Source organism: Candoia aspera, chromosome 5 (genome assembly GCF_035149785.1).
Source record: "Candoia aspera isolate rCanAsp1 chromosome 5, rCanAsp1.hap2, whole genome shotgun sequence".
NCBI lineage: Eukaryota > Metazoa > Chordata > Lepidosauria > Squamata > Boidae > Candoia > Candoia aspera.
This window is the reverse complement of record NC_086157.1, coordinates 32,820,852-32,848,432: the sequence shown is the minus strand read 5'-3', so window position 1 is coordinate 32,848,432 and position 27,581 is coordinate 32,820,852. Positions and strand designations below refer to the sequence as shown.

The 27,581-nt window shown below is 38.6% G+C and overlaps 1 protein-coding gene across 1 annotated transcript; it reads left to right on the top strand.

Moving 5' to 3' along the window:
• Positions 1-803: 803 nt before the first annotated feature.
• On the top strand, positions 804-27,358 carry CCDC138 (coiled-coil domain containing 138). Its single transcript, XM_063304907.1, has 15 exons — positions 804-934; positions 1,890-1,950; positions 4,019-4,148; positions 4,327-4,445; positions 5,960-6,138; positions 6,246-6,404; positions 7,253-7,372; positions 9,344-9,421; positions 9,511-9,615; positions 10,885-11,037; positions 12,784-12,900; positions 13,596-13,788; positions 19,683-19,859; positions 25,776-25,914; positions 27,154-27,358. Exons 1-15 carry the CDS (start codon positions 869-871, stop codon positions 27,323-27,325), a joined length of 1,968 nt encoding a protein of 655 aa, XP_063160977.1. The 5' UTR covers positions 804-868; the 3' UTR covers positions 27,326-27,358.
• The last annotated feature ends 223 nt before the right edge of the window (positions 27,359-27,581 follow it).

The window sequence follows — 27,581 nt, the reverse complement described above, 5'->3', positions numbered from 1 at the left end:
CATTAAGAACTGTAGTGCCTAAAGCAAAATTGTATTCAAACTGAAGGGAACTATTGGCATTCTTTCTATCTCTTATCAGTTATAATTGCAAGTGGCAGCATCTGGCTGAACTTTTTGAGTTTGAAGGCTAAGCAGGTTTGGGCTTGATTGGTACTTGGATGGTGCCAGGTAATACAAGGGTTATAGGCTAAAGTAGGAAGTAGGAAAATAATCCTGGGAGATAATGGCAAACAACTTTCATACTGTTGTGATGTGTCTCTCGGTTCTAGAGAAAAGCCTGGGCCAGCAAACCAGATTCAAAGTTGCTTGTTCTGCTGTAAGGGCACCATCAAATTTGACAAGATGTGGAGAAAAGGTGCCCTTACAAGGATGTGAATCTCCATAGGTACCAGCGTGATGGCCGTTCGGCATCGTGGTTCAGAATTCTGTGCCATCGCAATTTTGTACCATCGCAGTACCCAACCCCTGTACTTGGTTTAGGGTTCCTGGTGTCCTGCAACTCCTGAAAACTAGGTCGTAAATAAAGATGCTGTGCAAACATAGCCAGCCTAGCTGGGGTTTTCGCTGTTCGGCTAATGGAACCGCAGCCTAGACCAGCCCCCCCTCCCCCCCAGCTCCCTGGAGTCCCGCATTCGCACCTTTACTCGCGCGGCAGCGAAGCAGAACGTTAAGGCTCCGGACGCGGCTTAGCCGGTCGCCTTGGAAACAAGGCGGGGCCCAGGAAGGCGGGGGCGGAGCAAAGCCACCTCGCGCAAGCGCCTTTTAGTTCATTTGGCTGTCTCCTCCTTCCGCCCCCTGCTCGCCTAGCTGGTGGTTGTTATGAAAGGCGGGAGGGCGGCGGGGGGACTACCTGCCTGGCTTCTCTTCCATGGCGCATTCCCCAGAGCTGAGCAGCTCGGTTGAGCGTTGGAGGAGACGCTATCTGAGCGGAGAGGTGGGGTCTGTGCGCGAGGGGCTCGGGAGCTAGTCTGAATACCTGTAGCTCCATCCCCACGAGATCCGGGCGCGGAGTGGAGTTTGAAAGAGGCGTTGCGGATATAATGCTGAACTGCCAGTTTTGCCACTGCCCTGAAATACAAGGGTGGGCTTGGTGGGCCTGTGGCCATTGCACTTGGGGTTCGGAAGATAATGTGCACGTGTTCAGAGGCGCGTATTTTTGGTGTGGGTTCCTGCATCGCACAAGACAGGTCACCTTGGAAGCGATATTCAAATGGGCCTTTCTAGCGGGTTTGTGCTCCTTATTCCCCAGCTTGGACTGTCCGTGACTGACATCAAATCTCCCCCCACTCAGTGGCCCTACAGGCTGTTTGAGGATACCCTGCCTCACCCCAGTTACATCTACCCTGCCCACCAGAGCAGGGAGGCAGGGTATGTTGTGGGTCCCATCAATGAGGGGGGTGCACCTGGTAGGACCCAGAAAAGGGGCCTTCTCCGTGGTGGCTCCCTCCCTGTGGAATATCATTCCCCTGAGATAAGATTGACCCCCACCTTGATACTTTTCCAGAAGGCTCTGAAGAGGTTTTGTCAGCAGGCCTGGGGACCCCAAGCAGATACAGAGCCAATTAAATGGTTGATATAGAGTGGGTCTGTTGCCACCAGGGTGGGTGGGTGAGGAGGTTTTATTGGTTTTTTTCTTGTTTTATTGCTTTCTAATTCTGTAAGCCGCCCAGAATCACTGTGTGTGACTTGGGAGGCCATATACATTTGTTTAATAAAATAAATAAATAAAATATTAACTGGTCCTCAGTCTGATTTAGGAACATTGTTTGAAAAGGGTTTGGAGGGAGAGTCTTAAGAGTGAGAGCAGAGGAACAATAAAAATCTGTGTGTATGTCATAAGCAGCTATGTAGATGATGCTTCTAATTCAGGTGTACACTTCCTCTTTCAGGGTTATCTTTTGGATGTAACACAAGCCAAAAGTAAAAGTAGAAGGGCCCTGATAGCTACAGGTAAGACACTTAAAAAGACATGTTTGTTTCATTTGTTAACAAAAATAGGTTCAGTAGAGAGCATTCATTAATATTTATTTCTATCTCTCCATCAAAAACAATGGGTAAGGATGGTACTTTCTTAGCAGCAGCTTTGTCTGCATAACATAGTAACAGTTTACTGAGCACGATCCACTGAATTACTGTAACCCAGTTGCTAACTTCATCCAATATACTGAATCATAAACTGATTATGTTCCTGCTATCAATGCCTTCCTGAGAGTCTTCTTGGTCAATGATCCTGCTCCCTCATTCCAAATTTATGAAAACTGGTTCTTCCAACTCCGAATTTATGAATGAGGATTGTGTACAAGTTTAAACACACAAATAGGTTTTTGGGTTCACATGCTGGCATATTGATAGAGTAACTGAGATGCTACTGAGATGTGATTCTAGATCTGGGCCTTGACCAAGATGATGCTATGGCTGTCCTCTCTGTAGATACATAATGATTTATTTATTTTTTTGCCATTCAAGTGTGTCCAATCCTTGGGGACTGCCTGGACTAGTCCCTGCAGTTTTCTTGGCAAGATTTCAGAAATGGTTTGCTATTGCCTTCTTCCTAGGGCTGAGAGAGAGCAACTGGCCCAAAGTTACCCAGCCGGCTTTCATGCCTAAGGTGGGACTAGAACTCACAGTCTCCTGGTTTCTAGCCAAACTGGCATAATGAAATATTTCATTGTAAAAACAGAATCTGGTCCAGGGAATATTACTGGTTTTTGTAGAGTGTTCTTGTGTGGCCTTACAAAGAGGATGTCATTTTTGAGTCCTACTAGTACATTTTCTCTGAAGGTAAAAAAAAACCCTGAGTGACAGCATATTTGATCTCTGCCCCCTAAAAGTGTTTAATTGGGCTCCCACCAATTTAGAAACCAGAAATAATCTCCTTGATCCATGACGCCAGTGTTGAAATGTGGGCCTGAAGGTGAATATCCTGTGTAACATATTTAATATCTGCAGGCTAGATATTATAACATTTAGAGTCCAAGGCTGGTTTATTGATCATTTAAAAATTACACAACTCTAGGCATTAAAAATACAAATTAGCTGCTCCCTTCCATACCTTAAAATTGCAAAATACCAGGTAGTAGCAAGTAATATTCTGACATTTTTTAATAACACTGATACTATGTGAAAACTTCAGAAGAGCAAATAATCAGTAGAACTTGTACTGACCTAAAAATGATGTATTATAACAGTCACACCAAGTGGCAGCACCTCCTCAAACTTGGTTGATCTAAAAAAAGCTAAGCAGGTTCAGACTGGTTAGAACTTGGAAGGGAGACAATCTGGAAATCCCAGAGCTGAAGACTCAATTGGGAAGTAAATAAGTATCTCAGAAGAAGACAATGGTCAACCACTTCCATGTTGTTGCCAAGAAGACAGGATAGGCATATCCATGTAGTCACGTGAACTTGAGCCTGCATCAGGAGGAACATTGTGTATCACAATATTATAAAAGCAAATTCTGTTTAGTGAAAGTATTTAACTCAAATTTTACTACTGCAGCCAAAGATTAGCCAATTAATGATACTGAGCAATTGTATAAAGCAATCTGTTGCTTTTTAAAAAATACACAAGCATCATCAAGAATTTGCGGAGAACAGAATTAGCCACCATGAGACAAAGACATCTTTCTACATCCTATTTTACTACTTTATTTAGGAAGAGCCTCACCTTCCAAAGAAATTGGGATGTTGTATTGTGGAGGGAGAAACAGGCTTTTAACCAACAGAGATCTCCCATAGATGGAGTGGCATTTTTAGTAAGATGGATTCTCCATCCCAACATTGTGCCGCTTAGATCTGCTCCAGAAGATTAAGGAAGGGTGGAAAATTCCCTTTAAATTAAAGAATTGGCAATATGCATATTTGGGGTGTGTACCTTCATTTAATAACTCAACATTCATTCTTTATTTGTTTGCTGTAATGCAGTTCAAAATATTCCATAATTAATTCAGTGATGCTCTTCTGTAACTAATGCATGATGGTCTCTAACTGTAGTTCACTGAAGTAAAGTTTCCTCACAGGAGACAGCTCACTTGATGATACAGTTGCATCTATACTGATAAATTCGTCACAATCAAAACTTCTGTACTGCAGAAGAAAGCAGAATAGAAGATTATTGGACTCATCAAAAACTTTGAAAAACCTCGCTTGGTAATAAACTTCTTTACTCTTTGAAACGTATATCCTTTATATTGCATAACCTAAAGGTCACTTAATTCAGTTCAGTAATTTCCTGTGAAGTACAATATTTTTTTATTCTAAAACGTTCTGGTTATTCTAGCGTTGTCTTATATCGTGCGTAGTTTACCATAATAATTGTGTTTGTTAGGCCAGATGATGAGTTGGCGTCCCTGTACAGTTCAGACCAGCTTCATATACAGCCAGAACTGATTGGAGATTTTCTTGGAAGCAGTGAAATCCAAAGTGAAGGCATATGCTCAGAAACAGGTAATCAAATACTTATTGTTTCTAACACAACTTGAGCGAAATAACAGCTTCACATCTGAAATTATGCAGAATTCATCATTAGCTTGATCTGCTGCTACATTTTTTCTAGCCTCTTAACTATACCGTTGGTGTCATTCTATGCAAGATGGTTATTGAATTTTATTCTAAGCTCCTCCCTTGTGTCCTCTTAATTCACATTTGCATTTCACTCATGGAGACTCCATTTTTCACCATATTGAGGTTTTCAGGATTCAGTAATGACAAATTGTCACTATGCCAACGAGGAGGAAATATCTCTCCCTAGTTCCAGACAAGGGGTGGAGTATTATTTATTTTATTAAACATATTGGCAAGTTTCTGCACTAAATCTGTGTTTCGCTGAATAGCAAAATGATTTGTGGTATTAGTTACGTAGCTCATTTTATCTACCTTGCTAAACAAAACAATCATTATGAGTTGCTTTAGTTGGTCATGTCCAGGACTTTTAACTTTAGTCATTCTTCTCAGAATGGAGAAAAATAAGTATTTTTTTTCCATTCTGGGGAAATCATAAGAGCAGCTAGAGATCACTCTGGATATTTTCAAGGTTTGATTCTTGTGTATTTCTTTAACAGTAATCCTGAGTACTTTTCAAAGTTGTGGCAAGGATGTGTTATATTCCAAGTAACAGGATATAACAGCTACAAAAAGTATTGGCAATGTAACTACCATGGGCATACTAAATAATGCACAATTTCACTGCATGGCATTTGTGTCCAGTTAAAAAAATCTCATTAAAATTTCACAACTTCACCAAATGTCAGAACACTGAAATCTTGAGTGACTTCAGGTGACAACATGAGACCTCAAGGGAGAGATTGCTATTGTTGTTGTTATTATTTGGCACCCACATAACTGGTGAGGAGGTTTGGCACTCCTAAGGAATTTTAAGTTAGTCAGGTGCAAATGTATCAAACATTCTAATTAAGACGTCAAAGAGTCTTAAGGCCACAGTTGCTTTGGGATGAAGGGAAAAAGAATTGAATGTAAATTTCAGCACTTACAGGATTTTCTCTCCCTGTGAAATCTGGTGTGTTTATTTATTTAATTTTGATCTATTTACATTGTCTTGATATTGTTATCTGTTTTAATTTGTATCCTATTGATAATTTTGTATGTTAAGGTACCTTGTGGGAAGTTTTGTCAAGGTTTGGCAGAATCTATAAAATAAATAATTGGGCAACATTTTGGTTCATGCATATTCATGGCTAAGCTTTCAGATTTAATTGTGCTGTGCAATTCTGTTGAACTATCTCCAACCGTTAAACTTCCCTGTTAACAGAATGCGTTGATGATAACTTATAATGTGAACTAATTGACAGGCACAACCCTGTCTACCACGTCATCAGCTAGAAAATTGGTTAATCGCACAACCAGCATACAGTCTTTCCATAATGGAAAAATCCCTTTGTAATGGCTTTTGTAAAATAGAGGAATAACATGCTGATCATGCTGCTTCCATTTTCATCTGTTAGATATTACTCTGCCATCCACTTTTACAGTGGCCGCGTACTGTGATTATAATAGTGACGGTGATGCAGTAAGAGAGAGTGTGAGCATTTCTGAAACCCAAGAATTGAATGGGAAAAGCCTGATAACACCCCAGTTCAATCAAATTTATCATGAATTATCTATCATCCATCAGAAGCTACAGGTAAAATCATAATTATGGTTCAGGTATCAGTACCTTTTCTTTTTCTTTCCAATATCAGCAGATGTTGCAGTATTTTATTTTTTGTTCTTTTGTCTTTTATGGTGCAGCAAGAGAAATTAAGTCAGCAAGAATATGCTTTGAAACTTGAAAAGCGAGAGTGCTTCATAGCTGAACGGGAAGTACAGCTTTGTAGACACGAAGCTGCTTTGACCAAGATAAGGGGTGTTGAAGAGGAAGTTCACACAAAATTCCAAATTATGAAGGAGGTATTACAAAATTCTTCTTAAGTTTGACAAGATTATTCTAACGAAAACACAGGCAGTATTTATAACATCAGATAGAAGTAGTGAAATGTCTTCCCTAAGGACATGACAGATAATGTCCTTAGACATCAGTATTGCCCACGCAGTTGGGAATGCAGTGCAGCCAGGGAATCAGGCTGTGCTGTAATGTATCAGTTCTCTACTCCTAGAGTAAAGAAATAATTCTTTTCCTGGGTAATTTACAGAAGACACTAAATAGAGGGCATCAGTAGTGGAAGTGGACTGAGAAACAAACGTTTGGGTAATCAAAGGATACGTGGAAGCCCTGAAGAAGATGTTATGGGAATGGGAAGGACAAATGAAAAAGACTTCTCTGTTAGCAAAACTCGGACTGATGGTGTAGAGCTTATGTAGCCATGATAGGTGTGTGCGCGCGCATGTGTGTATCTAGAGAGAGAGAGGTATCTATGATGCATGCATTAGAGTTTGATCTTATTGCTGCTTCTGTTAGCATGACTATGAAGTTTGTTTTGTTTTCTTTTTCCTTTCTGTTGTTTATTAGCCAGTTTTTCTGCCATGTACTAGAGAGGACTATATTTCAGAATGTTGACAGAAAGGTTACTCAAGGAAGATTAAGTTTTATCTTCCTTTAGAATGTTTATCTTTTTCTTTTTTGAGCTTGAGGATATTGGATTTTTATTTGAGAAAGTGCTGGGTGGTACAATTATTTCTTTCCTTATATATTGCATTTATATCACGTCTACCTTATATGCAGAGACTGTTTTTGATTTACAGTGATTTTTGAAAACCATGGTTAATCCTGTTTTAAAAGTTCTTAGTTTTGTTTGCAGCAACATGGAGCTGAAATAAAGCAGTTGTCTGATGCCTTGAAAGAAAAAACAAAGGAGAACAAAAGGCTGAAGACATCATTTGAAACGTTAAAGGAGCTGAATGACACCTTAAAAAAACAGGCAATAGCAGTTTTAACAGACTCATTAATCTGGTGTTATAAATGCTATAAATTTAGAAGGGTATTGTTTTTAAAATGAAGTATTAATACCGGGGTGGTGGTGGTAGTGATGACGACAGTGACAAGTATCTACAAATGATGCTGTTTAAGAAATATAGTTGCGGTGAAAATTTGTGTTAACTTACCGTAGTACATAATGGTATCTTTTGAAAAATTAGCATTTGAATTAGTGTAGCTTAATAGTCTTTTAATGATTTAAGCTCTTCTATCTGAAAATTAAAGCTTTCAAATTATGGTAAATCTGTTACAGTTTCATACATTTTAGCAGTGGGCATAAGTGCCCATGTTTCCATTGCAGATTGGACACATCTGCAGTATTTGAAAAGGACACCCATTAACCACAATCATGGGGAGCCTCAATCAATTGTGGCTGCTTATTACGTGCTTTCAGATATGTAAGTAGCTTTCAAAGCACCTTAGGAAAGATGTAATCCACATGGCCAGTCAGGCCTAACCAGGGCCCCAAGATTTCTTGTCAGTGTTGCCAGCAGGTACTCTGCCTTCCTCATGGCTTACCTAATTAAACTGTCCCTAAGCCCAGAAGGCCCCTTACTCTGGCACAAAGTCATGCATTCCCCTCCCATCAGGCATCCTTGAAGGTCAATAGGGGAAGACTCCGTCCTTGGAGCAGCAGTGCCCTTGTGACTCTGGACACACAGAAACAGCAGAATCTGTGCTTCTCCAGAGCTTGTACTACAGAGACACTAGTCTCATCCTGCCACTACTACATAAATACCTGGGGCACACAGGACAATTTTACACCATCCTGTTGCTTTCAGATACTAATCCTGGTACAGCAGACAGTCATTGCCAGGTTCTGTGAAATTTGTCAGATGAGGAATTCTGGCTTGTGTCTGGGGCTCAGCATTATAAGATTAGATTCAGTGTGCACCTGGTTTGCTATATTGGGGTGCTCTGTCACCTAACAAATATAGCCTTTCACATGCAAACTTTTAATGCTCCCCTATGTTCTTCTAATGTTCCCACCTCTCCTTTCTTTAACTGTTCATACCTTTTATACCTTCTGTGTCTCATATATTTAGTTTATACAATATATATCTTTTATACCTTCTATATTTTAGCTCTTTACAACTTTTAGATTTTCACTTTTTATATTTTATACCTTCTATCTTTCTTATATATGTATGTATGTATGTATGTATGTCTTTTAACTTTATTTTTATCTTTTATCTTTTTATGTTTCTTTTTATTAGCTGCCCCCATCCCCTTATGCTAGTCTATGACTATACTAAAGGTTTATTTGATTTGATGTTGTCAGCATGAAGCTGGAAATGTGAAAATATGTGTGGAATAGTCTTTAACCACAGTGCTGAAAAATAAAATCCTTGACAGTTTCAGTAAAACATGCCATTAGATAAATGTGCTTTGGACGTATTTAGGATTGAAGTCAGCATGATTTTGATCTTCATACTGTTGGTTGATGTAGCTAGGTCATTTTGGACTCTGGACTAACCATCTGTCTGGAGCAGCCTTTCTCAACCTTTTGACCCTGGAGGAACCCTTGAAATATTTTTCCAGCCTCAGGGAACCCCTGCACATTCAGGCTCAAATATAGGCCACAAGTGACAAAATTATTACATTCGTTTCATGTGTAGGCCTGTAAATATGCATTAACAATGCTCTTAAACTGAAAATAAAGAATGAAACTTCCCTCTTTAATGTGAAGTTGTTTGAATTTGAAATAATTTTTTAAATAACTCATCATCTCCCAGGGAATCCCTAGTGACCTCTCAAGGAACCCTAGGGAAACCCTGGTCTGGAGTCTTCCCTTTTTAGATGAGTTTAGAACTTCAGATGAGTTTTTCCTCATATTGGAAGGGAAAACAAAGTAATAGAATAATAGAAACATTTAATTATAAGGTTGGGTTCAACATTTTCTCCCTGTTTTTAGTTAAGTGATGTGACTGAGCAAAACAAGAAGCTTGAAGTCCAGTCTCGAAAAGTACAGGCTCGTTTAGAGAATTTACAGGTAACATTTAATCTTGGCTTTTTTTATCCTTGCCCTCCACCCACCACACCCTCAGAAATCTTACATTTTATCTCTCTGACCTCTTTCAGAGAAAGCATGAATTTTTATCAGTACAGAAATCTAAAGAAGCCCTGTTCCAAGACCATAAGCCTATGAAGTCAGAGAGAGCAATAGCACCATCAAAAGCTTATAAAGTAAGTAAAGCAGATGCTATGAAACACGCAATGGCCCCAACTCAGAATTTTGAAGCCAGAAAGGCATTATTTTGTGTAAGGGGCTGTAAGCGGAAAGGGCAGCTGCGCATATAAAATGTACAGTTAACCCTTTTATATACAAGAGTGCCTTGTGACACTGGATATTTGTATGCATGAGATGTTGAGTTACATTCATTTGTATTATTGGAGGTAATCAGTGAGTTCTTAGAATTACTAGCAATCATTTTAAAAACTCTTGCCAAATATCTTTTCTTCTTCTTTTTTTTAATAAACTAATGATATTGTGTCATTAACATACATTATGTATCAACCGTGCATATATGTTTAAGGAGGAAAGAAATGGAAAAGATCAAGAGCTAAAGAAATCTGAAATTAAAATCTTTTCATATATTTATTGATTTAGAGAGTATGCTTGAATTACGGAATGCTTCGTACAAATATGGAGTTGAAGGTTGGTTGCTGTATGTATCGCACCTCTGCCTCCAGCAACCAAGTCCCAGCCAACATTAAACCGATGCACGAGAAGAAATGGAATCCTTCATAAATGGTTCAGCATTGAGCAGGGAGTAAGACAAAGATGAGGGATGGTTAAACACACAAGGAATGCTTGCAGTTACATTATAGTGTGCTGATTTGACAGTTAATATGTGTGTACTTTTGTATGTGCAACTGTGGATGCCTGACAAGTCAAATTCAGTCTCTTACCTGACCGTTCCCTTGGTGGCGTCTCTTGACCCAATCTCCCAAGGTCTTTCCCACATCCTATCACAAGGTCTCACCTGCCAATCTACTTGCCTGGGACTCCCACCTCTTCCTGCTTAACGACCCACACGGTCCTGAGGTTACAGTGGCAGTCAGGACTGTCAGGATCGCTTTCACTAACTGATGTGGTCATGTGATGTCGCACTTAACGACCACATTGCTCAGGAACGGAAATTCCAGTCCCAACTGCTGTCATAACCTGAGAACTACCTGTAGTGGCTCCCCACAGCAAAATAAGGGGCAGCTGTAGTTCCACCTTCAGTTTTGCAGGATGATTATCCTGCACGTCAAGTTGGAAAAATGTTTCCCTTCCTCCCAACCTTCCTACCAGCACCAGCCAGGATTTCCATGCACTTTCGAGGCAGCTGATTCAAACCAGATGCATGTTGCGACTCTCAAACATACAAGTTGGCTCATCCTGTCAATATCATCTTGTAGTAAAAAAAAATTTCAAATCTCCCTTCTGATGTTTTTTTTTTTTTGCAGTTACCACCTAATTCACATATTTATGACCTGTTAATGGTATTAATGGACTGGATCTCAGAGCAGCACCTCTGCAAATTGATTGTTGAGGAAGAGAAAGAAAACATTCACAAGCTTATTTCCAACAGAAACTACATACAGGAGAAATGCGTCAAGGTAGAGGATTTTTTCCAACTTATTTTATAAAAAGGTTATATTGGTATAATCTGTATGTTCAGTACTTGTGTGTTTAAGTGTTTTGCTGACTAAACAGAATAATTTGATATTGTAGATCCTAGGCTGTTCTTCATTTTAATATCATTAGGCAGCCTGTTATCTAAAACGAGGGATCCATGTTTACTGGGTGTAACTTCAGATATAACCACAGGTATGTTTCATGATATGTAATTAGCATATCTTGCTCATTGTGAGTTGGATTTGTTCCAGGCTAGCTCAGATCAATTAATTCTAATCTTGCATCATTTAAGAATTTTTTAAACTAGAGATGATGGTTACTTGAGATGGAAAATTACAAAACTAAAGTGTTCATATATGTCCATTAGTTGCAATCCAAAACATGTTTACCTGAAAGTAAGCCCAGGACCGCAACTGGGGGGAGCAAGTGGGGCATGTGCCCTGGGAGCAGCACTGGGGGGGCGCCAAAATGAGTGCAGGGGGGCACCAAAATGGGCACGGAATCCATGTTTACCCTGGGTGACACAGACCCTAGTTGCGGGCCTGAGCAAGCCAATTGGTTACAGTAGGATTTGCTTCTAATTCAGCATGCATAGGATTGCACTGTCCATTCCATTCAGGCCAAACTAAGCTTATTTTATGTTCCTCTGTAATAGAAAAGTTGTGATACTGCCAGAAGAATGAGTTTAGTGTGGTTTTTTAAAGAGATTTTTATAAAACTTGTTTCTCAACTAAGCTGCATACAGAAAATATTTAAAACTTATTAATGCCAGCATAATGTCAAATACACTATTTCTCAGAAAATTAAGTTTCAAGATCTTAGCTGCAATAGAGATTTTATTAACAGGCTTCCATTATTAACACTGTGATCCAGCTTGTGTTCCTAGTGCAGGAAGTTCAAAGTGTACGTAAAGTTTCCCTGCATGGAGAGATCCTCATTCCATAATAGTATTGCTGTGTCAACAGCCTTCTTTGATCCCAGCCATTATAAACAAACCCAGATCCAAATGGGACCTATTATGCAAAATAGTGACTGGCCAAATTATATGCCATTTGTGTCCCTAGAATGTTATCCTGAATAGCAGTTTGTGGCCCTGATAAGTGGTACCATCTAGTTGATCTTGGCTAATCTCAGAAATGTAAGCAGGAGAGACCAGGTTAATACATGGATGGGTGACCATAACCATATCCCAGGGCTGAAGACAATGGCAAACCACTAGATTAGAAACTGGTACAGTAGTAAAAGTAGGCTATTAAGGATTAAACTAATCTGTAAAAGGATTGAGATAATTCAAACTGGAATGTTCAGTGAAAAAGACAGAATCAACCATTTTTGGCAATTCATTATTGCTTGAATACAATTAAATTATTTAACATTCAAAGTTATAGAAACATGTCAACATTTTTATTGCTAATCAAGTTGGAGCACAATTTTAGTACCTGGATCAGCCAAAAAAGAGGGGCTGGGCGGGCTGGAGCTCCAGCCTGGATTTGGAAAGTTTGCAAGGAAAAAATAAGAGAAAAAAAATTAGTGTGAGAAAAAACTTAACACATTATGTTCCTCTAGTTCACAGATTAATATTTAACTTTTGAGGATTTTAATTTTTTTATTATTGCAGCACTTATTTTCATGTAAGAGTAAAAACATAAGAACCAGCTTCCAAGAAGAAGCTATTTGTGAGACCCCAATTTGGAAAATAATTGCAATTTTTTGTTTGTGTTTTGGAGCTTTTGCCTCTAGTTGCGGAACAACTTCAGTGGCTGCCCTTTGTGAATCCTAACCTGCACTTCCCTGTGGTTAAGTGCATTTACTGGGCTTTAAGGCAGTTAGATGGAAGTACCCAGGTAATCTATGTTTTCATGCTGGAAATGTGCTTTTCAATAAGATTGTTTCTCTGAAGCGTTTGAGTTTTATGCCATTGCTTAATCTAAAAATGAAATGATTAGTATTATTTAATATTAGGTAAATCATTTTTAATATTAATACAGTTATATTCCACAACTTCTTTTCTTGTAAAACACAGTTGTCCTTTTGTAAATCCATCTTGTATAGACCACTAGAATTCTAGATCTGAACACTATGCTTTGTTAAATTGTATGGTTCTCTTTATACAATTTACATAATTTTTTTACTGGCCTCAAGCCAGCATGATCTCCTTTTGTTTTTCTGCTTTGATGCAAATTTGTATCAATCTTATAATTAATCATTATGGAACAATGCATCTTCGTTAGAGATTTGTGCTAGGCAGAATTTGAGCATTTCCATAAGCAAATCTACTTTCTGTCTGGACCGTGACACCTTCAACTCTAACTCAGATTATAAAACGTAGCGTCAGTGGTCTATTACATTAAGTATTTATCTTCTGAGATCACTGGTTTGAAAGTACATTGCATATTTCAAATGACCAGATTGCAATATTGATAATCTTTGTCTGTAGCATTTAAATTACCATAAAATGTATATAGAATAAATATGTTATGACAATACCTAACAAAGAATAGTATGATCATTTTCTACTTTTTATTGCTTGCATAAATAGCATGCAACAATGACCTCAACCATGAGAAGGCTGGGTGAAGACTTATTTAAAGGCGTTGTCCCTAAGGGAAGTCAATACAGTTCTTCTGAACTTGCTACTGATTCCAAGCCCAAGGCTGCATCTTTCTTTAAAAGTTGTAGTTTATCTTTACGAGTTGTATCAACTTTAATTATAATCAAAGTAGTTACACAAGGTAAGTTCTATAAATATTTTTGAAAATATTTAACACTAGGAACCTAGGAAAATTATTAGTCTCTTTAGAATTTTTTTTTAAGTTGCTGATTTCCTACAATTATTGCTTAAAATATTTAAGGTGCAGAAACATGTCTTTTTCCTGCAGTGTTGGGAAAGGCTATCCTTTATTAGGTTTGCTCCTCTCACTTGCTGCATCAGGCAGAATCACAAAATTCTTACATACTACTTACCACCAGTTCGGATCTATCTTTGGTTTGTAGAATACTCTGAAAGCTCCTTTCTTCACTCTTTTCAGCGAGGGCCATCATGGAAACCACAGGGCAGATAACTGGCTCTCTCCAGAGACATGTTTGAGGATCTTCTGATGGTTGTGACCTCAACCATCAGGCGAATGGATCCCAGCAGCTTTGATTCCAGATGGAACAACCTTCTGCATAAATTATCCCCCTTCCTTTTCCTTCTTGGAGCTATCTCCCAGAGCGGCAGCATATACCAGCTCAGTTTACATCTTGGCAATGTGCAACTTGGAGGCATCTTCTTTAGGCTGCACCTACAAAGACTGCTACAAGTTATTACTCTGAACCACTCTGGAAATATTGGCTATAGTATATGCATTTCCTGTTCATCTCAATCTCTGATGATCAGGAATGGTAGTTGGCTTTACCATGCAGTACTTTTCTTATCATCAGAGGGTGAACAGGGAGAAGAAGATTAAGGAAGGAGCCAAGCAGCCCAAGGGCTGGGATACTAGTTCCAAGTTATGGGCCTGTCTGGTAAGTCAGAATCTGAATTGGAGGGTTTCCACGGCAAAGACCAAAGAACCAGTGAGTAGACTGGTTCTTCAGAATATCTCCAGACAAGAAGAGGACGGGAGATCACCCTCATGTGCTCCAGACGGCTGCTCCTTGCAAGGAGACCACAGGACAGTAGTCTCCCACAGGTTTGAATGCCGGGAGATGAAGGGATCAATCATCAAGCTCACAACTGGAGCGGAGCCTTTTAAAGGACACTAAGTTCTCTAATCTCACTTCTAATCACTTTTGGAAATTGCTTATCTAGCCATCTTAAAGCTATTAGAGGTCTTCAGAACAACAAGTTTGAAAAGCCACCTGATGAGTCTGTCTTTATTTCTGAACAAAAGAAAAATTAACTAAAAGTTTAAGAACCTAAAGAATTTGAAATAAACAGCAAAAAGCTAAATAAGATTTTGAACCAAGGAAGTTATATTGGAATTAAGGGTCCAGACAAATTTGGAATATTGAAACTTTTACTATAAGATTTTGGAACTAACTATATAAAATAAACAGCTTTTTGTGGGAACCAAAGCTTCTTTGGTTACTGTAACTCATAACAGAGATAAGAATCTTTATGATTTAAATTGGATGCTAGAGGGAACTAAAGATTCAAGGCAAAAAGAAAACTGCCTTTGGTTTTGATTAGGATTAGGACTACAAAATGACAAAACACTACCACATTTGAAATATTTTCACATTTGAAATCTTCAAAGAATAGGGCTAGAAATTAGTAGCCACAATATCATTAGTAACGATGTCTGCTTCTATGGATAGACTATGTCTAAAGGATGTTAATATACAAATCACAGGTGTGAAACAAATCTTGCTTGATGCCAAAATAGTAAAATCAGAAATATTGGATAAAAAAAGTGTGGATTACAAGACAGAGAAGGCATTTAAAGTGGAAATACAGGTAGTCCTTGACTTACAACCATTTGTTTAGTGACTGTTCAAAGTTCCATATTCTTGCCAAAAAACATCCACATTGTCACCAGAAGTAGACCTTTGGGAGACCTTACATTGCTATCTTGGAAGGTAGCTCTTCTTGTTGCTATCGTGAAGCTCTGGCGTGGGCTGGTCCATGAAGTCATGAAGAGTCGGAAGCAACTGAACGAATAAACAACAAAAAATTCTTGCTGAAAAGAGCTGGGCAATAGTATTGAGATCAGGCCCTGTTTTTCTATCCAAGGTTAATACATGTTTCGTAGAAGTAAGGAAGTAGTTTTTCCTTCTGTCCTTGAGCAAGTCCAGGTTGAAGATGATGTGGCACAAACTAGATGTCCAGAAAGGAAAAAAAAACTTGTGCAAATACGAATTTCAGTCTTTAGATAATCTTTTGTTTCTTTTCTTCAATGAATGTAGATTGGGAGGTGCAAATAGCAGTCATCCATAGATGGATTAAGGATTACATCACCCTGGCTTATTTGCTTGTTTGTTAGATTCATATCCCTCCTTTACTTCAGACAGTGGATATAATAGGACTTCACAGTTCAACCCTGAGCTACAGATCTTATCTTCTATTGGGGGATGTAATGCTCCCTCCTCCCAGTCTAGGTTGGGCTGGCAGAGACTGACTGACCTAGAGTTACCAAGTAAACTTCTGCAGCTGAGGACCTCTGTTGGCTCCCGATCCACTGGGTGTCACAGCTCACCCTACCAACACTTCAGTGCTTTCTCCAACAATGACTTTTTGGGAGCCATGTGTTGGCAGCTAACTGGTCTTCCGATTTATCTTATATTCCGTTAGGTACTTTTGTTTCAGTTGAAGCCTCTTTGGCAGAAGATCCTTCAGTGGGTTGTCCATTCCTCCTAAAGTGCCTTCCTTCAGCCAGTCGTCCTACGTTTAATGGGGGACTGCTTTATTATGGTTCGCTTTAGGAGAATGAGACCTTACTGGGGAACACCTTTCTATACGGTGGATGGAGAGTATGGTCACTGCCTCAAATGAACATTAACTTGCTGAATTATTCGGGGTGGGGAGTGGGGATATTTTCACTGTCTTCTCTTAGGTTATATTTCTGATGGAGTTCTTTAGTGACCTTTTCAAGTGCAGGACTGAAAGTGAGTCAGTCCTCCCACCGATGTATCTAAGACCTCCATGATCATACCTATTAAAGCAAGTACGAGCAATGAAGGATGCCCTCAGTCCATCATGGTGGGGGGGTGGGGGGAGCCTTATAATAAATTCCAAAATTCCATTCTCAGATAAAATTGTGAAATGTGTGTTCATTATCAATTAAATTAATTGTACTGATATACTTAGTAAACAATGTATTGTTTTAAAGACATAATACAGTAGGGGGCACTGTAAGTAAGGTTTTGCGATTTCTGAGTTACATAATCTTGCAAGAGAACAATATTACGTTATTAACCTACATACATATTACAGTATTTGAAATATGTCCAGAATTAGTGTAGTTTGGGTTAAGATGCCAGTTTTTTTCAGTTTTTTTCAAGTGGTAATAAGTCTACCATGAATAGACTTATTACCTACTTTCTATTTTAGGGTATAGATTTAAACATACTAACTAATAATCTACATTAAACACCATGGGATTTTTTCTTTTTTAGAAAACATTTGTAGGATTTTGCTGCTCCTATTTTTTTCTCTATCAACATTTTATGATTCAGATTGATGTTAGCAAGCTACTATATGGATTATTTTTGTTTCACTGAGGGTTAGCTCAGCCCAACTCACCTCACAGGGTTGCTGTTGTGGGGAAAATAGGAGGAGGAAGGAGGATTAGGTATGTTTGCTGCCTTGAGTTATTTATATATATTAAAAAATGCAGGATAGAAAATAAATAAATAAATAAAATAATAAATACAGCACAATACAACAGTAAGTTACTCTTTGAATGACCAGTGAAAAAAATCAGTCACGTGTCGTCTGAGTAGATGAGTGTTAGCATTCTTCAAACATCTAAACAGCTATTGATCTTTTTCTACTTTACTATATCCATTCCAGAGAACCAGCCATGTTGAAACAAAAACCAGAAAATCCTGGGGCATGTTTAAATTATTAGATGTTTGTAGAATGCAGCCTACATTGTTGAAGGGATGAAAGGAGAGAAATAGACTATGGAATCATAATGCTATAAGAAGTCTACTACAAAATATCCTTATATTCCTTTATCTTTTAGGCTGCACTGTCTACAGTTTTGTTGTGAATGTATTTTTTCTCAGGCAGGAAGGTTTATTGTTTTTTTAAATATTGTCTGTCTGTTTAAAAGAATAGCTTGATTATAATGAAAACTGAATGCAAAGCACTTGTGCTTATAGCTATACTTATAATCTGTGAAACTAAAACAAGCATCTTCTGTCTGACTTAGTGTTCAGATTTAATTAGAATTAGAATGTGAAAAAAGAAGGTGAAAGGCCCCCTGTGCAAGCACCGAGTCACGTCTGACCCTTTGGGGGGATGCCGCTTTCGTGACGTTTTCCTGGCAGACTGTATCGGGCTGGTTTGCTATTGCCTTCCCCAATTAGAATATATTAGATTAGTATTAGAATAGATCTATGGAAATAAGTGGGGCTTGAATCAATTGTGACTCAACTGTCATTCATTTCATTACATCTACTCCTCTGTGTAGAAAGCCGATTTGGTGTAGTGGTTAAGGCGTCAGGCTAGAAACTGGGAAACAGTTCTAGTCCGACCTTAGGCATGAAGCCAGCTGGGTGACCTTGGGCCAGTCACTCTCAGCCCTAGGAAGGAGGCAATGGCAAACCACTTCTGAAAATTTTAAAAGGAAACTGCAGGAACTAGTCCAGGCAGTCACCCGGAGTCAAGACTGACTTGAAGACAACCCCACAAAAACCACTCCTCTATGAGTATTACTGAGCATTGATCACTTTAAAACAGTGTTTTTCAAACTTGGCAACTTTAAGATGTGTGGACTTCAACTCCCAGAATTCCCCAGCCAGCTTGGGAGTTGAAGTCCACACATCTTAAAGTTGCCAGGTTTGAAAAACACTGCTTTAAATGGTCTGTAAACCAGGAGCATTCAGCAAGGGGTCTATTAGGTCCTTCTCCTTCCAGGCTTCTTACCTGACTCTGCTTTAGACATTTTAAATTAAAAATAGGCATGCTGTGCCAAATTCCCTAGCATCATAATTATTTACACAAATGTCTCTTGTACCCACATAGGCCCATAAATACTTAAAGAAAAATAAAATAGTGGTGGCTGCAACCCAAAGCTTTGTAAATATGCCCACACATAAAAAATTAAAAAGCTGGGGATGGTAGAGAGCAGCTTGTTTGGAGTGGTGTCATCCTTGTCTCAGGTCCTGGTGAATAGGCATCTTCGATGGAGGTGTTTTATGAAAGGACTCAAAAGTAGGCACTCAAAGTTTCAAATATGCCTCTTGGCTCAAAAAGATTGCGTACCCTGGGATTCAGGATTATAAATTGTTTCACATACACTTTATTGGCTTAAAATGCAAGACCAAGGGTTCAGTAGAGGCCATCACTGCCACAGAATTTGGGCCTGTACTGTCCCTTGGGGGAAATGCTTGTTGCTTACTTGAGGTTGGAGTTCTGCTCCTTAACTAGATGAGTTTGCCATTTGGTCACTTCTAAAACTTGAGAGGAATATTTGTCCTCTCAAAACTTTCCCCATTATGAAGAAGGAAAAAAAAAAAGAATTGTGCTGTATAGTAACTAAATAACATCCTGTCCTGGAAATTTGGGGTCCTAGGGCAGGGGTAAAATGAACAAAAGGAACACATGCAAAGAAACATCACCTACAGTGAGCAAGGATTTTGTTACTTACTGTATAAGATGGTTGTAATCATTTTAAAATAACCTAGGCATGCTGTAAATGTAAAGTTTATATAGTTATTGAGGAACTTGTGTTTAATAAAACATAACAGGATTTTGTGAGCATAATTTGCTTCAAGTCAACTTTCTTAATATGCTGCTGCTTGACACACATAATGAGCAAACATTCATTTAATAATTCATTTAGTAAGCAGAATACTTTAAAAACATTGATGTAGCATATTGTGTAGTATCTTATGCATGTTAGAGATGGCCTCTATGGGTGACTAGAAACAGTGGTGTACATCTGTAATATTTAAATTCTAATGTATCTTTTAGCTGATTATTTGGCACAAGCCTTTGATTCACTTTGCATTGATCTGAAGACAGATGAAGGGAAAGTCTTGTTTTTGGACTACCAAGCTGTGCCCATTGTATTGACTCACCTAAGAATATCAAGAAGAGGCCTCCTTTCCAGTGCCGTTGACAGTTTACTTCAGATGACAACAGAATCTAGTAAGTGATCAACATTCTTTTTTAAACATTGTTTTGTTCATTTTGTATGCTTTCTAAGTTTACTTTTGGTATATTGCTTGATAGGTTATTGCACAGGAGAGTTGTTGTTGTTGTTATTAGGCAGAACAAGAAACTCTGCAAAAGAAAATGTGTTTTCCCCCATTGTAGTTTAATAGTTGTGTTGGGAAGCTAGTTAAAAAAAATTGAATGCTCTTTAAAAGATTTACCCTTTATAGAAGGTACATGATTTCAAGCCTTATGCCCATTGGATCTTTGTATGAGGTTCCAATGTATGGAAACACAATGTCCAGCTGGATATTGTAGGGCTGGCCTTTTCAACAAGCTCTGAGAGCATCAGCATAGGCCTGTTTATGTAAATATCAATTCTAGTAATAAGATGCCCTTAAATTCTTTGTGATTCCTAATGGTTATTCAATTCTTAGTATGTGTAAGCTGTCTCTCTAGAAATAAACTCAATCAAGCACACAACAGTTTTATCTACAAGATTGCTTTGTTTCTTGTACTACAGTTTAACTAATGAGTTCTTAAATTGTTACCTGGATAATTGAATTGTATAACCTTTCACGTGTAAACACTATTGAACTGCAGCTGTTGGTTCTATTCTATAGAACGCTGTAATTTCTGTCTCTGCGGTCATACTTTAACACTGAATTAAGTAAGATCTCCAGATGTGCCTCCAGCCAAACAGAATAATCATTCTGCGTTTAAAACTCACAGTTAGTGGAACTAAAAGAAAGCACTCTGCATTCCTATACAAACAAGACAGCTTGATTTTCCACTGAGATAAATCACTGCTAAGGACTCATCCCACAATTTCTGCCTAGAGTGATTATGCTGTTTTATCTTAACTAGGAAATAACTCTCTTTTTTTTCTTTAGCCTCTGCATCCTAATGTTAAGAGAGCTGTTTTGACACTTAATACATTGTTGGGAGTATGTTTCTTTTATGTCAGTTGCACAAAAAATCCATGTGGCAGCTTTAAACCTAACATTTTTCTAAATAGCTACCACACAGGATTTGCTTTATATGTTACCAGATTTTGGCAGGAAGTGGTAGCGTATGTGAAGTTATTAAAGACACTGTTATTAAATGAGCTTGCAGAGAGAGATAGAAGGAAAGGTTTGTGCAGAGAAAGGAGTTGGCCTTGCCTTCTCCTATTCCACAAAATTGGTCCTGAAGAACTGCACACAACCAGTTCTTCACCTTTGCTTGAAAACATTGCATTTTTATTCTTGCAATTTAAACATCCTGTTCAGAAGAGCAGTACTGGGGCTACTGCAAAGTTTGTTTGTTTGTTTTGTGGAAGGACAATTGAGAATAAGACTTGTCTTAAAGTTTTTCAAAATAAGAGGCTCTACAAGGCTTTTGCCTTTTAAGGTTTGCTCCAATGTGACTTTCAATTCTAAATCCTAGTTAGGAAAGGCTGGGGTAAAGGTTAGCCTGAAATTAGGTGGAAATAATTTCATACTCCTCTCTCCTGCTTCTTTGGAAGGTGTACAACATAATCCTTCAGACTCAAGCAGTTCACCTGACAAGGCCTTTAACTAGTTCAAGATGCCACTAATGAATAGTTGAGCAGATAACAAGAATTCAGCTGTTGCTTTTGTTAAAGATGACTTTGCACCAACTCTTGTTGAAAGGTTAAAGGGGACTAGTAGTTATCTAGAATTAAACTGAGTACTGTGTAGCTACAGATACAGTCCTCTTAATTATTAAGCCTCTGGCATGCATCTTTTTTTGTTTCTCATCTATACAAGAAGGAACCTACACATTCCTACCACATATTTTTAAAAGGCTAAGATTTAGATTCTTGACTTTGTGAGTATGATTTCTCCTTAGTATGATTTCTCCATAGCATTAACTATGTTCACTGCTGCAAGAGTTAATCCATCCCATCCTTTATTCTTTTAAAGAACAGGTGCAAACTTATCTTAAACAGAGGCATTTGAAGTTGGAGAACAAGAAATACTTTATAGCTTATGTAGGATAAGTGGCATACATTTTTTTAAAGGATTCCCTTTCCTTCCTCATCTTGTCTGTAACGTTCTGTCTGATAGGTTTGGACTGTCTTTTTCTTCTAATTTGAAGACAGAGATGACCAAAGCAGTACTGCTCCATGTAGTACAAAACAGAAGTGAGCTGTCTGAACCCACACAGTTTGGGATTTCACCCCTCTGGGAACACTAAAGAACTGTTGGCTTTAATTGAAGTCTCTGTGACTGTGCCTGTATTCAGAAATAACACTAAACAGTAAATAAACGAAAGCTTGGCTTAGAAAGATCAGTAATAGCAATGGACTGTAGGTATGCATGATTTAGATAGATTTTTGTATGGATGGATTTGATTGATTGATTGATTATGTTGATTATGTCGATTCTTAGTGACCTTCTCCAGGATAATCTGCCCCCAAACTCATCCTTCAGGTCTCCCAAAAGTGCATGCATCTCCTTTTTAACTGAATCCACCCACCTTGCTGTTTATCCTTTTCTTCGCTTTCCTTCCACTTTTGCCAGCATTATGGATTTCTCAAGGGACCTGGGTCTTCATGAAATATGTCCAAGATAATGATAGTTTTTGCTTGATCATTTGTGCCTTGAATAAGAACTCTGGATTGATTTGTTCTGTGATCCATTTGTTTTTTTAGCTATCCATGGTATTCTTGGAAGTCTTCTCCAACATCAGTGTTCAAAAGCATCAATACTTTTTTCCATACTGCTTCTTCAAAGTCCAACTTTGTCTTTCATAAGTGTCATAGGGAAAACCATTCCCTGCATAATTCTGATTTTGTAAGTGTAGAGGCATCATAGCATCTAAATATCTTTCTAAGGCTACCCTACCAAGCAATAAATAAGGGGAGAATTGGCTTGGCTCACTCCTTTGCCAGCCTGGAGGCATTCTGTTTTGCCATGTTCTGTCCATACTGTGGCTTCCTGTCCTGTGTATAAGTTCTGCATGAGAGCAATGAGATGTTCAGAGATATCCATCCACAGCCTGACATGATCCACACAATCAAAGGCCATTATAATGAATGAAGCACATACCAATTTCTTTTTGGTTTTCTTTGGATTTCTCAATTATCCAGCGGGTATCAGAAGTAATGTGGCTGGTTCCTTGGCCTTTTTAAAGCCAGGTTGAACATCAGGCATTTCCCTTTCTATGCACAGCTCTAATCTGTGCTGGATGATCCTAAATGTTACTTTGCTTGCATATGATATTAAGAATATTGTACAATAGTTTACACACTGTTAAGTCTCCTTTCTTTGGTATTGGTACGCAGACTGACCTCTTCCAATCTGTTGGCCACTGTGTCATTCCCCAGATTTGCTGGTATAGTTTGGTTAGAACCTTTACTGATTCTCCTTGTTGCTTGCCATATTTCTGTAGATATACCATTAATTCCTGTAGCCTTCTGACTTGGTAATGACTGGAGTGCTGACCTAACTTCATTTTCTAGTACTAGAGGTTCTTGCAAATAAGTAATATAATACCTTCTAAGGTACCTTGGATGTTGACATCTGTACTATACAGAATGACAGCAGAGGTTGCTAGATTCAATAGGCAAAGAGTCTGATTATGTATAAGACAATATCCTTTTAATTGGGGCAAAAAGAATAATCAAGATACTCTTAACCCTGCATAGGAGGGCAGAAGCAATGGAAACAAGCAGAATAAGAATCTTGCTTTTACATCTGATACTCAGTGTATATGTAATTAGACTGTAGATGTTTCCTTTGAAAATCTACACTCAGATGGAAACCACTGATTGCATTGCATTGATAGGAAATCTTTAAAGCACTTTATAAACTCGGTAGACATTGTGGCTTTTGCATGCTAATATTTAAAGTGTTTATTTATTTGGAGGAAGCTAAAAAGTAACACATTGGATTTTGTGGTGGTTTACTGTGTGTATTATGAGTCACCTACAGTTGTACAAGTGGGCAGCATACAAACAAACAAACAAATAAATAGGATTACAATATTGCTCCTACATTTAACACCAAAAATCTTTTTCTCTTACATGTTCATAAAATTTTGTTTTTCCTTTTATACAGAATGGACTGCACTCAAATATTCTTCAGCTTTTTGCTTACAGAAGCAGAACATAAATATATTATTGTATTGTAATAAATTTGATAGCTACAAGCTGCTTAAGCGGGAAATGGAAACAAATAGTGAGAGAAAAACATTTTCTGCGAAAAATGAAACCTCAGCTAGTTCCCTAAGAAATGAAACCTTCCTTCATTAGAAATAATGTTGCAAAGATACTACCATATTGATGATTGTGTTGAAGAATATGCAAACACTGATGTTTCTGGTATTTTTTTCCTTATTCATACTGTTGGGAAATCACAGAACTAAAATGGGTTTCCACTTCATTAATATATTTCAGAAATCCAACAAAACCCTGTAAACATTTAGGCTAATTCTGTGCTTTGCTTGACAAGAGGATGCAGGCACTGGCATCATTAAAGAAAACAGTTGTAACCCAGAACTATGCTAAGCAAGACAGCTGTCTCTCCCACCATTAAGAAAGCCAAGGCATTGAAAACTGTGCTTTTCACATGCACAGATTGGTATGAAAGGTATTTTTTAAACCTTCAGGATTGAGATTTTCTGGAACTGTCATTGAGGCTGATTGGTAAAATGTGTCCTGGTAAGCTGCTGTTCAGGACAGTTGGTCAGCATTCTAAAGTCAGAAGTGAGGCACATGGATGGCAACTTCTTTGTACCTCATCTTCTTCAGCTGAAGTATCAAAACCTACATGGCAAAGTAGAGCTGGGCAAGTCAAGATGGTGGTGGGATATTCTAAGAAACCACCCCTGTAAAGGACAGGGATTAAAAATACAATTACCATTGTTCTTTCAAAGGTAAACAGTCACTCACACCCTTATCTCCCATATAGACTACTGCAATGCGCTCTACATGGGGCTACCCCTGAAAAGTATCCAGAAGCTTCAGCTGGTCCAAAATGCAGCCGCGCGGGCTATTTTTGGTGCACCTAGGTGGGCACATATAACACCAGTGCTGCGCAAGTTGCACTGGGTGCCAGTTTGCTTCCGGGTCCAATTCAGGGTGTTATTACCTTTAAAGCCCTACATGGCATGGGGCCAGGTTACCTGAGGGACTGTCTCATCCCCATTACATTGGCCCGCCCCACCCGATCATCCAGAGAGGGCATGTTGCAGACCCCGTCCGTAAGAGAATTTCTTCTGGCGGGGTCCAGAAAGCGGGCCTTCTCTGTGGTGGCCCCCGCTCTCTGGAATATCCTGCCCCCTGAGGTGAGGCAGGCCCCTTCACTCCTGACCTTCCGGAAGGCCCTGAAGACCTGGTTCTGCCGTCTTACCTGGGGCGGGAAAGTGAATAACCATTCTTGGAGATGGCTTGCACCCTAGAGTCCCTCCCACCAGCCTGGATTTTACATCTCTCTTGGATTTTATTTATTTATCGTGTTTTATCATAATTGTTTTATGTGATTTTAATGTTTATGTTTTATGTGGGATTTTATTGTAAACCACCCAGAGTCCCTCTTCTGGGGGAGATGGGCGGTGGCTAAATTTGAGTAATAAATAAATAAAATACCATTTTTTTTCCAACTGACTATATGTATGAGTCATATATGTATGTATGAGTGACGGGCATGAGAGATTTGTTCACCTCAGAATTTAAATTCCTCTGGAATGGATTCTAATGCTTTTCAAACAAAAACTGGAAACTACACCGGTTAATACCACGTATCATCAGTTTTGTATTATCTGCTGAAATTTGAATTTAGAAAGCTTGATAGTTTGCTGAATTCCAGGTTGGAGGATGTTTGGATACAACATGCTTTATGTTTATACACACCAATTACGATTGCTGAGCTCCTTATGTTTATTGAGCACTTTATTTTTCAGGGTATTTGAATCGTTTTCTGGAAGCTTGTAGTAATGAGCTCTTTTTCCGCACTTGTTCAGTGCTTCTTCGAAATTCTACGCCTGATATCCAATTCCTGGAGAAACTCAGCATTCTGCTTCAAAAACTTTCAAAAATCAAGTAAGTCTTCCAACCTCGAAATATTTTGCTCAGTAGTGATATTACGTATTTGTTGGAGTGGGACAGCCCAGGATTTCCATAGCTTGGGAGATTCGTGGGAAAAGTAACAGAAAAGACATGGATGCAGTAGCTGAACTAGACAGCAGTCAGCCAAAATAAAATAGGGCAGACCCAATCACAAACCACCAAGGAAAGACATGGATTTGAGGTACAGACAGAAAGTTCATCGGAAACTGGAGAAACTTTTCAGCAGCTCTACAAGTATAGTTCGGTTATGTTTTTATTTTTGTTCACTGCCCAGAATTCCCTGGGTAGATGGGGAGCTATAAAAATGTGTTAAGTAAACAAACAAACCATATAGCAGGGCAGGAGAGTCCTCAAGCTTTCAAATGTAATAATAGATATTTAAGTGAAGTTTTTGTTCTTAAAATTATATTTGTACAGATGATATTTTTAACATTTTAAATAAATAAAAACATTGGTAATGTAATCTGAACATACCTTAAGGTAAAGGTAAAGGTTTCCCTTGACGTAAAGTCCAGTCGAATCCGACTCTAGGGGGCGGTGCTCATCTCCATTTCTAAGCTTTGGAGCCGGCATTGTCATAAACGCTTCCGGGTCATGTGGCCAGCATGACGACTCGGAACGCCGTTACCTTCCCGCCGAAGCGGTACCTATTGATCTACTCACATTTGCATGTTTTCGAACTGCTAGGTGAGCAGGAGCTGGGATTAACAACGGGAGCTCACCCCGCCGCGCGGTTTCGAACCGCCGACCTTCCGATCGACAGCTCAGCGGTTTAACCCGCAGCGCCACCGCGTCTGTAAAATATGGGAATAATGGCTTTCTCTTTCAACTTTTGAAGGCTTTTCTAACTAGTTTGTGCCTATTCTTTTTCTACTCCCTTTTCTACAATAATGGATACCAGTGCCATGTCTTGCAGGTATCATTGTGTCATATTTATTTAAAAGGGGTATCCTGCATACAGCCTATGAAGTTTATTTTCCAGGCTGCAAAAACAAAAACCCAGAGTTGCTGGGAGCCAGGTGTATATAAATTTAATAAATTGTTATTGTTATTAAAAAATAACCACCTAAAATATCTGTGAATAACAGCAAATACTGTTTATTTCAGTTTGAAAAGTTAAACCTTCAGAATCAAATGTAATTGAACTTCTGACCCTAGTTATTTGAACTGATTTTTTTTTAATTGCCTAATATTTTTCAAAATATGTTACAGGAGTAATAAGAAGATGTTTGAGCTGTTTACTATCCACCTGATGATTCAAGAACTACTGAGGACAGCACATCCAGATCATGCCTTTTTATGTATTAACCTCAACTCGATTCTCTTTAATTTGGGTTTAATAAAAAACAACCCCCTTGAAAATAGTCAAAATGCAAGTGACTAGCAGGTTGCATTTTAATAAATTTTGTTTCTAGTGGCTTGTTTGGATTATATGAATTAACAAGATGTGGAATGGGAATAGGTGTCTTGGTTGTGCCAGCCTTCAGAATGCTTTGGTTAGAACTGCTTTAATGAGAATTTGTCAGTTTTATAATACTGGATTGTTTACCTGTAAGTATTTTACTTGTTTTAGACTGGTCTTAAGCCAAAAGGACAGGCATTCAGCAGCCCACAATACCCTGTCCTTGCAACGTGATAAA

Excerpts from the sequence above, each read along its gene's own strand:
- CCDC138 (XM_063304907.1), top strand. The coding sequence starts at position 869 with ATGGCGCATTCCCCAGAGCTGAGCAGCTCGGTTGAGCGTTGGAGGAGA. Across the intron at positions 9,422-9,510 it reads CTCGTTTAGAGAATTTACAG|AGAAAGCATGAATTTTTATC; the intron begins GTAACATTTAAT and ends GACCTCTTTCAG. Across the intron at positions 9,616-10,884 it reads CACCATCAAAAGCTTATAAA|TTACCACCTAATTCACATAT; the intron begins GTAAGTAAAGCA and ends TTTTTTTTGCAG.